This window comes from Etheostoma cragini, chromosome 14 (assembly GCF_013103735.1).
Source record: "Etheostoma cragini isolate CJK2018 chromosome 14, CSU_Ecrag_1.0, whole genome shotgun sequence".
Classification (NCBI taxonomy): domain Eukaryota; kingdom Metazoa; phylum Chordata; class Actinopteri; order Perciformes; family Percidae; genus Etheostoma; species Etheostoma cragini.
Window position 1 is genome coordinate 2,384,803 of NC_048420.1, and position 15,871 is coordinate 2,400,673.

The 15,871-nt window shown below is 40.0% G+C and overlaps 2 protein-coding genes across 3 annotated transcripts in view; both read left to right on the forward strand.

Moving 5' to 3' along the window:
* Nucleotides 1-90, forward strand: part of srfbp1 (serum response factor binding protein 1) — a 4,746-nt gene extending 4,656 nt beyond the window's left edge. Inside the window, exon 3 of the mRNA XM_034891448.1 lies at nt 1-90. This exon is cut by the window's left edge and continues 1,346 nt beyond it. The gene's annotated coding sequence lies outside the window, so the exon portion shown is untranslated.
* Nucleotides 91-652: 562 nt separating this feature from the next.
* Nucleotides 653-8,504, forward strand: e2f3 (E2F transcription factor 3). 2 transcript variants are annotated; one of them, XM_034891450.1, is made up of 7 exons: nt 653-1,101; nt 2,611-2,704; nt 4,389-4,629; nt 4,999-5,130; nt 5,428-5,542; nt 6,036-6,231; nt 7,752-8,504. In XM_034891450.1, the coding sequence occupies exons 1-7, from the start codon at nt 943-945 to the stop codon at nt 8,027-8,029; spliced, it is 1,215 nt and encodes a 404-aa protein (XP_034747341.1). In that variant the 5' UTR covers nt 653-942; the 3' UTR covers nt 8,030-8,504. The 2 variants fall into 2 exon arrangements, with proteins under 2 accessions (XP_034747341.1, XP_034747342.1); XM_034891451.1 differs by having other exon boundaries at nt 656-1,101; nt 2,577-2,704.
* Nucleotides 8,505-15,871: the final 7,367 nt, after the last annotated feature.

Consider the following 15,871-nt stretch of genomic DNA (forward strand, 5'->3'; position numbering starts at 1 on the left):
CCCCCCCCCCCCCCGATGTGTAAAGGTGGTCACTTAGTCTGTGTAGTTCTGCAATGATGTGTTCTGGTGCTTTGTCATCCTTATGGCTGGACCACAAACCTGGAGAGTTTTGTACAAGACATCAATAGAAATGTGTTGTTAAAGTATTTTTATTCCTTAACATGATGTATTTCTAATTTGGGACACATTTTTTCCTTGAATAGATTTCCCAGTTAACAACAGTTTGAGGAAAAACTAATTTGTGAAAATGACAGTTCTGCGAGAAATGTGTTATAGGCGATCTGGAAAGTAATTGTTTAGTTTTTGATATTTATATTTAAAAACCTGTACACAAACTCACTGCTTTGTCCAAAATGTTAAATTAGGGCTCCGTTATTGTATTGTACACCATATCTAAAATTAATGTGTGATGGTATATATTATTATCTTTAACAGCAAGCAAGATCTTTTTCAAAGAACTTCTCTCTGTTTTTGATACTGGTCTCTGGTTTTAACAGCATATAGTTTATATGTAATACTTTAATGTACTTAGCGGCCTTATTTTTTTTTCTTAACATGTTCAATGTAATTTAAAATATCATTTATATCATACAAACAGAAATGCTGCACATAAAGACTGTCCATTAAAGAAAAGTAATCCACTTTGTTGCAGAGCTCTGTAGCTATTGGTCGGTTACAGCTGCGTCAGACGTGCACGACGCTGCGTACACAGTGATGGCCAATAGTAGTTTACATGCAAATCTGGTTGAAAATTGCCCCGGGAATCTTGAGTTTCGCGCGTGGAATATCCTCTCGTGCTTGTGTCAGCGGTGGCGCTCTGTTACCTAAAATAATATTGTTCTGCGTTAGTGAAGGAGACAGACTTGAATATGGCCAGTTTTATATCGTACAAGCGGTAAATATAGGTAAAAATAAGAGTAGCAGCAATCATTACGGGAAAATATGAGAAAAGGGGTCTCGGAAGTCGTCGGCATTAGCCTGGGTTGGTCCGAGTATAGCTCGACCATACGGACCGACGGCCCTTCGAGTCACGGTCACGTTACACCCTCCGGACCCTCAACAACAGGGACAGGGCAGACGTTTAAGCTCGAACGAATTCAGGTAACAACTTCTGTTGAGCAGAATTAACCAGGTGCAAAGTACGTGGGGAGCTGGGTTAAGTTGGATATATAAGTGGCTTAGCCAAAGTTAACGTTATATTGAATGCTGAAATTAAGCCAAGTGGTTGCTGGGTAATGTGGCAATGCATGTTCACACTTATGTTTTTATGTGTTATCTACATGTGTACACACGTATGTAACGTTAGGCTACTTGCTAGTATTGTATAAGCTCGGTTACGTTACAGTTTCGTCTTCGGACAATTAATGTAACATTAAGATATGGCTAGCATATTTATGGCTAGCATATTTACATATGTGGAACGGACGTGTTCATCATTTAACGTTAACCCTTCCAACCTTGTGCCTCATGATAGGTTCATTTTTTTCAAATTAGGTTGGACACTTGGTAACATATCACACGACGTGTGTTTGTAAAGTGAGCCACATACCGGTACGCGAGGAACCGATGTATTTTCTCATAGACATTTTACCACCACTTGAAATGATACTTTAGTTAGCTGCATCATACATGCGATGGTTACCCTGTTTGTTAACGGAAGCGTTGAATCTGTCTTCAGAATAAAGGCATTGTCATTTAAGGTAAACTGAGGTAACAAAACAGCAACTGCTTCTGTTAACGATCAACGTTAAATGCAGTGGAAAGTTAGCTAATAATCCCTATGGTCTTCTTGTATCGTGGGTTTGACACAGAAAAGGGCATGGGGCATTGATGTGTGAAATACAGTTCTTAATTAAGCCGAAGAACAACTCTAAATTGCAAAAGAAAGTTGGCATTAATGTAGATTGATTGGATGTGGCCCCGACCACAAGGTAATTTAATTATAAACTTTGATATAATACTGGTATAGAAAAACGATAATCGATAATTCTAGGCTCAGACAACTGAATATCTTTTTTTTTAATTCTTGTTTTATTGAAAAGCAGAATAGATCTTTTTTTGTGGTACTTTCGATATTGTATACTTAAAGCAATCGTACAACCTTACTGATCACTATAGCTGACTGCATACCAATGTTTTTGAGTTTTATGCTATGGATATAATTATGTCCCACCTTAATTTCTGGATGAGGATTGTCTTATTGTCTGTAAAAAAAAATATGAATAGCTTACTTTTATTTTGAAGGCGAATGTGTGACGCTTCGACTACATTTATGTATTTCCGGTAACTTTACACTTATTGTACCTTGGCTGAGGCATCACGCCGGGCCTTGGCCGAAAACATTCTTTTTGCACACTTTGGTCTTCGAGTGCACACGCTGACAGCTCTCCTTAACAGTCGAGTTTCGGCGGAAATACGTTGTTAAAGAGGTAACTGTACATCCCACTGTATTCCTTACTGCCAGAAGCAAACAACTACTTGGGCCTTGGGTGAGCATGGGAGGGGGGATGGTGAGATGTTGTTCCAACTAGCTAAACACACTGGTGAGGGTAGCTAGCTTCTGTCCCAACCCCCAGGTAATGACAATCTTCAACAACGATGATTAACCAGCTGGAAGCCGCACATCCCCAGGACCTTCAGGATGGTGGCTGGACCGCCAAAGCCAAAAAACCGATGGCCTCTCTGTCCCACACAGGAGAAAAGGGTAAGACTTTTTACCATAAGAGCCAATGTTCCATTGCTGGCCAAAAGAACTTAAACTTTGTTTGTGTCCCCAAAGGGCAATTAGTTGGGTAGCAGGTATAAACACATACTTAAACACTTACAAGATGCATGATTACATACAAGTTCTACACACACTCCAACTGGAACACAACCATAACAGTACAAGGACAAGTAAAACCAGTACAAGGTGCACGGATAGCAGAGTCAAAGTAACCTGCATAGGGTAGGAAATGATGCTGTGATGTTTGTCTGTGTCTTAACTCTTATGTTGTCCTCAGGTCAAATTGTCCTGTTTTCATATAACCATATCTTTTTCAATTACCCCAAATAACATTATTCATTCCATCCAAGTTTCTTTGGGGGGGATTTGATGGGTAATTTTGGGATGTCTTATTCAATTTTATAGCATTTGAAAAAAAAAAAGGAAGTGGTTTTGAAATATTATTGAGTAAAAGTTCATAGTAGAGTCTTTGATTATTCATCAACATACCTTCCTTTAATTTTAGTCTTAATTATTCCTAACTTCTGCTTTTCTAACTCAAACATTAGCTATAAATTCCTATAAATGAGGTTTATTGACCATCAATTCCAAAAATAACTGTAGAAGTAAATAAATTAGTGTTACATAGTGTTGAAAACGTTTGAAAAAGGGACAACACGTAAAAAAAAGTTAAAAACAGCGATATAAAGCGTCAACAAAAGTGTTGTTTTTAAATTTTGATGGGAAGACAACACAAGGCTTAAGCTATTCTCCAAAGTGGTTGGGACTGAGTTAAATGGCCTTGTGAGCTGATTTGTGTTTGTGCAGCTCTAAATTCACATTGCTCTTCACGTGCACTATCAGCACCACTTTTCATTGTTGTTTGTGAAATACTTAGTCTAGAGTTTTCCAAAGTTGCTTTTGCTCTGAAAGTCTGCTCTGATTTTTTTTGAAGACCCTGAATCTGTTTGTCACGTCACCGCCAAGAGGTTCCCAATACACTTTTTCCTCTTCTTTCTCTCGCCATATTGCCAGTGAAACAACTGCTGAATTGGGGTTCTGCTAATCATCATCAAATTCTCACTGATCTGGTTTAAATAAAATTAGGGAATTTATGATGGTGAAACAATATCTAATATCATATGGCATTGAAACTTGAAACCATAGGTTAACCATAGTCCTTGTTCCGTGCAGCGGTAACAGAAGAATGGCAAATGTTAGAAAGGATGTAATCCAATTAAGCACACATTAGCACAGATATAGAAATCATCATTAAAGGCTCTTTTCATTTCAATTTTATTTATAGTATCAATTAATAATAAGAGTAATCTCGAGACACTTTACAGATAGAGTAGGTCTAGAACACGCTCCCAAATTTACAAGGACCCAACAGTACTAGTAGTTCTCTCCAGATTAAGCAATATTGCGACAGTGGCGAGGAAAAACTCCTTTTAAGGAAGAAACCTCAGACAAACCCAGGCTCTCTGATGACCGGTTGGAGTTAAAATGAAGAGTGGCAATAACAATCACAAAAATAGTGTTGTCTTAGTTCAGGGCATTGTAGAACGTGTAGCAGAACCATGGCGAACCACCTGCAAACATGGTTTTGGAGCCTCCCTGATCCGAGGAAACATGCTGGGTGAAAAAGTACATAAAGAACTCTTATTCTCACCTTTCTTTGCAGCTCCCGCCCTCAGTCCCATTGCACGCAAGTCCCTATTCGAGAAGTCGCGCTGTGACACCTCACTCGGTTTCTTGACGCAGAGGTTTGCAGAGATGCTACGCCGCTCCGCTGACGGGGTGTTGGACCTCAACCTAGTTGCCCAGGAGCTCAATGCGCCTAAGAGACGCGTCTACGACGTCACCAATGTCCTGGAAGGGATCCAACTCATCAAAAAGAAGTCTAAAAACTTAGTGGAGTGGTTGTAAGTATGAGTGGTGGTGTGTGCCTTTCAGGAAAAGAGCTTGCTGTACAATGTATAAATGCACATTATGGCAGCTTGGGGTATTTTGTTGGGAATTAATCAATATTTAACAAACATTTTGGTCCAACCTATACATTGCTAGATATGTTTAAGAGTAATGTGTAATTCTACCATTTTTAAAGATGGTACCAACTGCTAGTGGATGCATTTTTAGATGTCAGACTTTATTGTGTGACTGTATTCTATGTATGTTTAGCCGTATTGTTTTTCTCAGTTGTCTTATTCTTAATTTGGATCATCAATTTGATGTTTTAGTGATGTTTGTTGTGGTGTTAATCCTTTTGTTGCTGCTTGGATGCATGTTCACAGGGGCGGTCAAGTGAACGTAGACCTGGATCAAGAGCTGAAGACTCTGGTTGAGGAGGAGAGAAGGCTGGATGAGTTGATCCACAGCTGTACGCGGCAGGTTCACCAGCTGTGTGACAACCAGAGCAGTCAGAAATATCCTTGGGTTAGAGTTTCAGCTTCACTTGGTAGCGTTGTTTTGCCCACCTTTACAGACTGGTGTCAAATAGGTGTTCCCCTAACACTGTGTGAAAAACATTATTGCTGGTGTCTCTAAAGGCCAATCCAAACCAATAGCATTTATGTTTAGGGTGCATTGGAGGGAGGAATGCCTCCCACCCTATCCACCGCTGTTGGGCTTGTGATGTGAATTTGGGGATTAATCCTTGAGTGTATCCCCAGCTGTACACAAACACATCCAGGTTGTTTATATTCCTTAACCATGAGGATCACATTTGCCTATTTGACATACGAGGATGTCCAAAGGATTCCCAGCATGAAAGAACAGACTGTGATCGTGATCAAAGCCCCTGCAGAGACAAAACTGGAGGTGCCACATCCAGAAGAGGTATATTAAAATACAAACAAAAAAAACACACAATTAGCTAAGTATCTTTTTTGCAATGACATATTCTGAATAGAAACCTCAATCAAACAATACAGTATGGTTTAATGCTTTAGTTCTGCCAATAGGGAGTAGGGTTGGGAACTTCATCCTCTAGTACCAGTAGTTATATTATGTTTGTAGTTCTTTCTGCTTATTGCAAACTGCCGCCCCCCCACTCGGACATCTCTCCATTTAGCGCATGTATAGGTACTGAGCGTGTGTGTGTGTGTAATTCAGGCCTCTGTGTAATAACAGAGTGAAAACATTGTAATTTCCCCTTGCATGATTAATAAAGTATACATTATCATTACATCATTTACTGATGCTGCATTGGCTCAGATTAAATTATGTTCTTGGTTATCCTGGTTAAAACTGTTCACTGTAAGTGTCTGCTGCTTGCTCCCATTCATTAACCATTTAAAGAAAGCACTTTGTCTACTTCTGCTTCGTCCAGAGCCTTCAGGTCCACCTCAGCAGCACACAGGGACCCATCGACGTGTTCCTCTGCTCTGATGTCCCCATCCCTATGGAAACCACAGACAGCTCTGTGGCCAACTGTGCCGATAGCATCCACTTGGACTCGTCCGCCAATGGGAACGGCCCCACCCCCCTTGTGCCTTACTCGTGCTTTGTCCAGGTGTCTTCCAAAGGTGAGTTTAGCACTTTCAACATCCCACTATCTGCCTCAAACAGGTTGCTTTTGTAAAGTGGTACTTTGTTGCCATGGAGAAGGAAGCAACCATGCCCCCACGGCCTTATGCCCAAACAGAAACCTTTTTAGAAGATGATGCAGCGTTTTCTACAGGTTGAGAGTTTACTTCAGACACTTGACTAGTCAAACAAAGGTTTATAAACTATTTATTAGAAGAAAAAAAAAAAGACTGCATGAAATAATTTAGAAAGAAATAACTTGTTACATGTTTAAGAAACCAAGCTAGAAGATGATACAGATGTAGGTGTTCTTTTTCAACTAAATCTGGTGGGTTTGTCAAATAAAATGTTTGGTTCAACAGATAAAATACCTGATTAACGTTACCCAGAGCTGAAATGTTTTATTAAAAACCATACAGTTATCTATACGGAAAGGTACATGTTATTGTAAATCTCTATGCACACGTCACGGCTCCGTTAAGCGTGTTTTACGGTAGCTGAGCTGGCGTGTGCTAACGAACGTCATGGGAGCGGCGTAACTGTTTGTACCCGCGTATGGTGGTTGCCACACTATTTGCAGTCTTCTGAAGACAGGTGTGGCTAATGAGAAAAGGCTACCGACGTTGCTGTTTCTATGGACTAGAAGTAGAAAAAGAAACCACACAGCAGCATTGCCGTCAATGTTTTGATTTGATTAGATGACCTACTTGGTGGGATCAAGCCTTTCTTTCACCATAAAAGAACTCATATTAACCCAGTGAGTTCACGTCACATTGGCGTGCGCACTCTTGGATGTCGACTATAAAACAGCCATTACTCCTCTCATCCTAAATCACTTCTAAATCCTATTACACTAAGGCTATCCAGAGTTAATTATTGTGCATTTTGGTTGTTCTTCGTCATTGTTCAGTTGTTTTAATCTGTGTTTTGGGGATTCTAATAATGTTAAGCACAGTGTTTTGTACTCTACATGTTTGTGTTGCATTCATTAAGTTCTCATCTGAATAGTTACCTGTCATTCAAAGAACTTTGGATTGTAGTTTAAAACTTTGACAGCACACATAGTAAAATGTCGTTTTTTTTGGGGGGCTTGAGTGCACAAATAAGGTAACAGTAAATGGCTACAGGCACGGAGAGAATGTTAACTGAAGGCTCGCTTAGCAATGATTAGCTCCAGTTAACTCCAAATGTAACAAGCTGAACACACTTCCACGGAGAGACTGTGAATGGCGTTTGGGGAAGTGAATTATGGAGGCTGTGATTTCACAGGGGGGTGGGGGGGCTGTAAATGTACACCTTTTTAGATGAAAAAAAAAGTAATGTGAATTTTGTCTGACTAGATGGGTATCAATGTATGGGAAACACTGGATGATGTATTTAGTTCCAAGCCTTCTTCTAGAGCCTCGGCTCACATTTGCTTTGGGGTTTTAAAACATTCACCGCTCATCTTTTTTTTTTCCTTCCTCCATGTCTTCTCATCCACACCCCCACCTTATCCATACCCTCGTTGTCTTCCCAGACAATGATAACCGTACTCTCGGAAACGGTAGTATCTCCAACCCGCCGTACCAGCCGATGCAACACTCATCACCAGTTACTGTCACCCCTGTCTCCCCCATGCACCCCTCCCTCCAACCCCCCTCTGAAGATAAGCAGAGCTTTGTCGGCCTCACTCCACCTCTAGGTTTCTCTCTTGGTGGGGATGAGTACCTCATGAGCCTGGCTGAGGATGAGGGCATCACTGACCTCTTCTCTTATGACCTGGAACACGTGCCTCTGGATATGCCCCTTCTCTAAGCAGCTGTTTTGGAAACAAACATTTTTTGGAGGCAATTGCCATTTTATCACAAACTGGATACCAAGGGGGGGACAATAAAAGAACAAAGGGCTGATCTGTAAGTTTTCCATATTTACGTTTGCCTTTCATGGCTAGATGGGAATGGGATTTACTGTTGCTCAGGTATGTGGACGAGTGACATCTTGTTATGGCTTCCTTATTGCCTTTAGATCTTGGACTGACATGCATGTTGTTATTCAAAAGACTTTGTTGCAGAGCTTTAATCTGTTGCATGGTTTGGTGTCCTTAAGTGTCCTTCTCTAAGGTCTGAGCATTTCTGTCTCAAAACAGGACTCATTCTTGACTATTGGCCATATCAGTGGAAAGACGCCATTTTGTATTGTGATCACATAGCCTTCACAACAAAAAATGATTGAGACACCCATTTAGAGTTAGGAAGTGTTGATTAAAAGTATTAAAAAAAAATGCAAAGAACCTACGTCTTGTCCTGACTCTGCTACAAGGGATCCACCGATCCAACTTTTTCCACCAGATGCCAGTTTTAATACCTGAACTCTTGCTATCTGCTGATTCAGAGTGTAAATCATTTTTATGTAAAGTAACACAAAGCCAGGGATTCCTGTGGCACGAAAAATTGAGTTGGTGGCACCGTAATAACTGAATAAATGTGTGAATAATTAAACATTGAATTTGATAAAGACACTGTCACTCATCATAAGATATAATATTGATTGGTTACGGCTGGTACAAGCTCCATTTATTGTGGTAAGTATTGTCTCTGTGCAATTTTGTAGCTGCACACTTGTTTTACATGAAACTTTAATTGAATTCTACAAAGTTTATCGTCTAACCTTTTTTGAAATTCAATTTATTGAGGGGAGTGGTTTGTTTGTTATGGGAAATCTCAATCTCAAGTTGCATGTACCTGTTCAGGTTGCCTGTTTAACATGGAGGCGAGTGACTTGTGCAGGTACCTTAAAGCAGCTTGTCTTCACCATGTAGCTGTTTTAAAGGCATGGAATCGTCTACTGACAACACACGGAACAACTGACTCTTTGTATGTGTTCTTGATTATGGAGACATTTTCACCGTGTGATCTGTGCTCGTTGAGCGCAGCGCTGTCAATTTAATGGGTCAAGTATAAGATTTAATGGTCTCAAGTCGGTATTTGGGAAGCTGGTGTGGATAGTTTTGTTTTTCCCACACATTTGTTTTTATCACTTCTTCTCAAAAACAACTTTGGACATTATCAGCATGCGGTTTAAAATTTCTACCACTTTTGATCTTCTTAGCAATTAAAATCCACTGAGGAGCTGAACAGCTGGTGAAATCCAAGCTGTTTTTAATTTATTTTAAAAGCTTTATCTACCCCAGTAAGTTCCTATTTAGCCACAAATCAGTGTAATATCTTCCTGTTTTCCCATTTTTGAAGCTTGAGGTTCATTCATTTTCCTGTTGCTCTCAATGACCTTAGATGCTTTAGGTGGAAAAACCTCTCGGTGTTACAAATATGCGCTCAAATTGTGTCTAATGCACTTTCTTTTGTTTTACAAAGGGGATGTAGCTTTAATTCTCAGTTTTTAATACTAGTCATGGTGTTGATCACGTTTTTTTAACAATGTTTTGGCATTTTATGCCTTTTATTGGATAGTACAGCTTTAACAGGTGAGCTTACCAAGCGCCCTGATTCTGCCCTTCTTCCCTGTCTTATAAAGCTGTTTTCCACTACTCACATTGCAGTTTTAACATAGTATTTGACCACCATGCTGCGTTGACCTCAAGACTAATCTTTAATTTTTGACATCATTCACATTTGTGTTCTTCAATCTCCTCTCAAGATCAGTTTTTGTGATGACAATATGAATAAAAATGTAAATACAGTACGTGTTGGGTAATGGGATGCGTTGCACTGTTTTCACCAGCGGCGATCGCCTGAATGAGGTGTTGGATGACTTGTTTTATTTTTTTATAGAAGATTACTGGCTGAAATGTTAGTGTTAAACCGTGACGAGGCTGTCAGAAAGCAGGAAATTTCTTACTAATTGTAGCAAGTATCAAAGAATTATTCTGAAGGAAATTCTTTTTGAACTGCCAAATGTGTTTTACGTTATGCATTTAACAGGCAAATGTTATTACTAGATGAGCCAAAGAATACATTTATATTATGATAATGGTTAATAAAGCAAATTGTAAATTATGATTAGTTTGCGTTGGTTTACATGCATATTGCAATCTTGAAGGGGAACTGCGCCCATTTTCAAAATCCATACATGTTATTCCTACACGACACTAAAACGCTTAAACTTTGTGGAACTCTTCTATAAACAATTAATTAAAAGAAATGTTAATGGATGAAACTGAGAGCACCTAGGATATATGGGTAATACGCCAGTCTCTCTGAGAATATTGGGTAATGGGCAAATTTTCTGATTAGGAATTTAGAACACTAGATACAAGAGAATAAAGATTATTTGGGTATAAAAAAGAAAACACCAGTCTCCCATTCATTGTCTATGGAGCACCTCTAGGCGTAATACCTGATGACATCACAAGTTTGTGACTAACTTCTCTGGTTTTTGTCTCTGAGGGAGTAGCTCATGTTCACAAATAACTGAATTTTCCTAGGCAATTGTAATAACATTGGGATTCCTTGTTTTAAATAGTGTTTCCTTTTGAAAATCGGATTTGTTTTTGTTTTTTAATCTAATGAATTATCTTTTGAAATGTAAACCGGTGCTGTTTAACCTTTTGCTACATGAAGACATCTAAGCGTTGACTTGACTACAAGATCAGTGAAAATCCCACTTTCTAACATTTCCAAGTGTCCTAGAGATTTGACCACCAATCTTACTTGCCGTGAATCTAGCTGACTGTATTGCCATGGAGACACTAGGAGGCAGTGTGATCCCACAGAACCCCTGCCACACTCACAACGGCAATGTTTAGAAACTTATGTGATTGAAGTGTTATCAATCTCTTTCAGGGAATTTAATATTATGACTTCGGCATTAAGTAGAAATTACTGATACATTAATCACTCTAAATGGCTGCCATGTCAAAACATGACTGGAATTGTGTAATGTTCAAATTCATTACTAGAACCGGAGGAAGGCTCAAGCCAATATGCGTTGGTGTATTTTTTTGTCTTGAACTGTTAATTAAAGGCCTTTTAACACTTTTTTTAGCCGATCGTGAGTGCTTGGACATGTTTTCTTTTTAGTGACTATTTTAGCCACGATTCATCTTCTTTTCCATGGCAGCGGGCAGGTTTAATATTAAACTAAATCAGTGTAGAAAGTTTTAATAAGAAGTAGGCTCCTCAAATTAAACGCCAATGTGTAATGTTTGGTTTCAGCTACACAACGTGGCCTCTTGAGCTAGTAGGGCGACAGCAGGACAGAAAGCTGACATGATGTAATGTGACTGTTTGTGCTCTCATTGATGTCCAAACCTTTTTAAACTGCTGATGAATATCATTTTGAATTAGAAGGTCAGGTTTACATGCTGAAGAAAAGAAACTGAAAAGAAATCAAATAGATCCCCTTTAGGCAGCAATAGAGAACCCAGTTAGACCGGAAAACTAGTTGGAAAAACCAGGTCTACTGACATCATTGGTTCTACTGACCTGATTATCATTTCTTTAGCCTGTTTACTGTACACAGGCAGGTTAATGTATCTAGAATAGTTTTGCCTAATTATGGTGGATACACAGTATTTGTATGGCTATAATTTGTCTAAGTAGGACACAAGTAGTAGGATTCAAATTTATGACACAATAGTAAAGATGTGATCTGTATCTATACTTTTCAGCAGAAGTCTGGTTGGTTGTTTGGGAATGTAGTCATTAGCCAGGATGGCATTTATCGCCAGTTAATGCAAAAAAGGCATGTAAAATATACTTCATGTCTTAACTTATAACTTCCCATTTTTCCTGTATATGTCCACATACAAGGCTTGTGATTTTTCTACTATCTCTTTCCTATGTAGACCACAACTAGCTCCATTTTTGCTTCTCTTTGTCTGAGCCACAGCATCTTAGAAAAACACATCAGCAACATAATGATGTAATCTGTCAGCATCCTGCAGCATCCAGACTTGTCCATGGATGGCAGTGTTGCACCTCAAAACCCCACATAAACCCAGTCAACCCAGTTCCCCACCAACTGTGAGCACACACACACACACTTTGAGAGTTCATGGAGAGTCACTGGATCGCTGCTATTATTGATTCGTGTGTGTTTCTGTTGTTTTTCTGTCCTCTCTGTGCCACAAAGATTTGCACATGAAAAAATAAATAAACCAAAGTGAATATTGAATTGGGTCATATTGAATCAGTCCTGACGTCAGCCCTATCCCGTCTCACGAGGGCTCAATTAAAGATCAGTCAATATAGCTTTCAATCCGCCGATCAATCCCTTAATAAAGTTTCATTTTTAGAGTGCTTTACCCTGTCACCTACAAGCAAATGACGTACAGTAGGAGGTTTTAAAACGCTGAACAAAACACACAGATGGCTGGGCTTAAAGAGCAACACAGGACTAAGTCACCACTTAAGACCTGGCCCCTGAGGGGGTTCAGGAGTGACTTGTAGCAAGTACACCATACTCTGAAAGTGAAGCTTGATAGGCTTGTCCAGCTGTCTCCTCCCTAAAACATAGCACTTGTTTCTATGCTACGCGCTCTTCAGCCAGGCTGTTTTGACCGCTGTAATGCACTGAGGCAGGGAGTGTGAGAGACAGAGAACAAAAATAAGAGAGGGTTAAAGAGGGAGCATGAAAGCAAGAGAGAGAGGCAGAGAGCGTACAACTCGCCTCTCATTGGCTACTCAGAGCACGCCGTCTTTTTGCGCAGCGCGCTCCCAGCCAATCGGCTGCCTGAGCAATATTTTGGGTTTATGAATGAAATGAAATGAATAGTAAGAGTGCAGGACAGGAGTAGTTTGTTTCATCACCCGTAGCTCATAGTGTGTGAAGTATACCAAGGAGATCGGTGCACTTGTTCACTGTGCAGCGTGACTGAAAGGCCTCTGGATATATTGGGAGAGATCCACAGATGACTTTGGACAGTAAATGCAGACAGCTCCTGCAGGCCAACTTGTACCTGTCTGTGTTGTCACATAATGATGTAACTTCAGTCTAAACAGATGTTTCAGTGCAAACTTGGTACCTTATTAGAACTGATGGACTAGGATGTAGAAGAGCAGCTTCTTTAGTTACAGACTTTATTAGGATGTGCAGTCAATTTAAGTATGCTATCAATTGATTCTGCTTCCAGTCTACCATGTTCATTGCAACAGCAGTTTGGGCCTTTCTCCAGAAAAAAGGCCGAGCAATGCTACCCTCGAGACAAAACAAATCTGTGACGTTGCCTTGTCCTTCACACCCCCAAAGTACAACGCAAAACGAGGGTTGTGACTTAGTACTTTACATTGTTGAACAAAAGGTGTCAGTGTGCTTTAGGTGACGTGCTTCTCTCAAGTAGTGTATAAAACCCTTTCCCTTTTTATTTTTTAAAATCTCTTTCTGAAACTGACACCCACTTCACACAGAGTTTGGCTAGTGTGTGAAGGAGATATTTGAACTTCTCCTTATTCATTCTCCATGCAACTTTGTCCCACTTTTTGTATGTGCAACAACATGAATGATATGGGTTGTAAGTGGGAGTTGGGATAACCGTGGATGTTGGAGTTTCTGGGTTTGAAAGCATTTTGTATATGTCTACTTGGGGTGTTCAAGCTGAAATTTCAATTCAATTTCAATTCAATTTTATTTATAGTATCAATTCATAACAAGAGTTATCTCAAGACACTATACAGATAGACCACACTCCAGAATTTACAAGGACCCAACAGTTCTAGTAGTCTCCTCCAGAGCAAGCAACAGTGCAACAGTGGCGAGGAAAAACTTCCTTTAGGCAGAAACCTCGGTCAGACCCAGGCTCTTGGTAGGCGGTGTCTGACGGGCCGGTTGGGGTTGGAATGAAGAGTGGCAATAACAAAAATAGACAAAAATTTGTAGTCTGTAGCAGTTCTTTGTAGTAGTTTGTGGCATAGCAGGACGCTGTGCGGCATTACAAGGCACAGCAGGACATAGCAGGGCACTGCAGTGTAGCAATATGTAGAAATGGGTTGCTACGTTCTGTATGTAAGTTTCTCTTTGAGTGAGTCATCCATGTGGCCTTACGGTGTGTTGTGTTCCTTTATGCCTTGAAACCTTTGTCACATGTCATCCTACTTGCACTCTCATCAAGTTTCCCGTCCACCTTTACTGTCAAACTTTCTAAATGATGCAAAATGTCAAAAGATAACCTTAAAAAAAAAACGTTTCTCTTGAGAGGCCAGCCACATATGTACTGTAGCTTCATCATTACTTTGTTTAAGATTGTGCTGTTTTTTGTCATTCTTATACTTAGCTAATGACTTATACATTCCCAAGCTGCTAATGCCGGTTAGTCACAATAGCTCTCCAAGATTCTTTGTTTACATATTTTACAACTCCCTGGCATTTTGTTCCCACGATTGTACATCATTTCATTCGACAAAGACAAGTTCATTCAGTAGACTAATTTCTGTCATTAAATTGTGTCTCATAAGTTACGCAAAGCTTTTCTCTTTTGTGGAGCAGTTTACACTCCCAAAAGGAGGATCAAATAAAACTTTAAATGCTAGTGTTAGAGGGCCGTAATTATAGTCCAAAAATATACGGTTCTGAAAGAACCGTAATACATGTTTCACATTTTTCCTCAGTATCTTCTTCTCAAAGCATATCATCTTATCACTCTCACACTATGGCACACTCTGTAGAGATAATAGAGGTAACACAAGGCCAATGCTTGTGGATTTTCCCTTGTTGCTGTTACACATCACCAAAGTTCAGTTAAGTACACGTTATCTAAGGTAATGTCCACATGACTCATTCTTTAGCTGTACTACTTCAGGGAGTTGGCCTTGAGAGAATTAAAGGCAAGTAGGCTTAGACTGCACCTCTTCCCTGGAGGAGTTTACAGTGGATTTACTGTAGCATCACTGCATGTGCCCTCCTTTTGCATAAGTAATGCAATTGACCAGCTTTGGGTTACTAAAAACCTGGTTGTGTCCTTCAAATTCACACAAAAGCCTGCAGTATTTGGAGGTGTTTTTGGATTGAGACAGACTTTGCAACCTGTTATAACATACTTGCTGTTAAAATGTGGGCTTCAATGGAGGTCGAACCTGCAATGTGGAACACTGAAATGAAATGTCAAACAGAAACATTTCAGTGTGTCTAGAGCTCAAAGTATGAAAATGGAAAGTTCAGGATTACACACACACAAACACACAAACAAGAAAAGCAGTAGCTCAAGCACAAGCATCCACCTCTGTGGAGGGTTGAGAGAGATTGGAATAGAATCAATGAACTGCTCCTGTCCGCAGTAATCCATAGTGTAGGTTGGTGTATGCACTGAGCATTAGATAATGTGATTTTCTTCTGTCACATCATAGTCTTTAGGAGCTTGTCTGTACAAAGGTTTGACCTCTTCACTGGAGGCTTTGGCCTTAGATATACCCTCTGTCAAGTGTTAATACGACTCTGACCAGATTGCCATATTTATATGTGGGCTTTAAATGGCTCCATCTCAGAAGTGAATATATGCGGCATGCCTCCAGATGATGTAGAAGTTGGCTGGATCACACACACAGCTGGGCCCTGGCTTTGGTAAATATGGAGCGGTTGGAATGTAATGTCTGCTTCCCTCTTGTTCTCTTGGTTTGAGGTTTGTATTTTTCCTCTCTTGCACCGGGCTGTGCGGTGTGGGTGTATAATGCTTCAGCTGTTGTGATGAAAGCCTCTTGACCTGTTGTG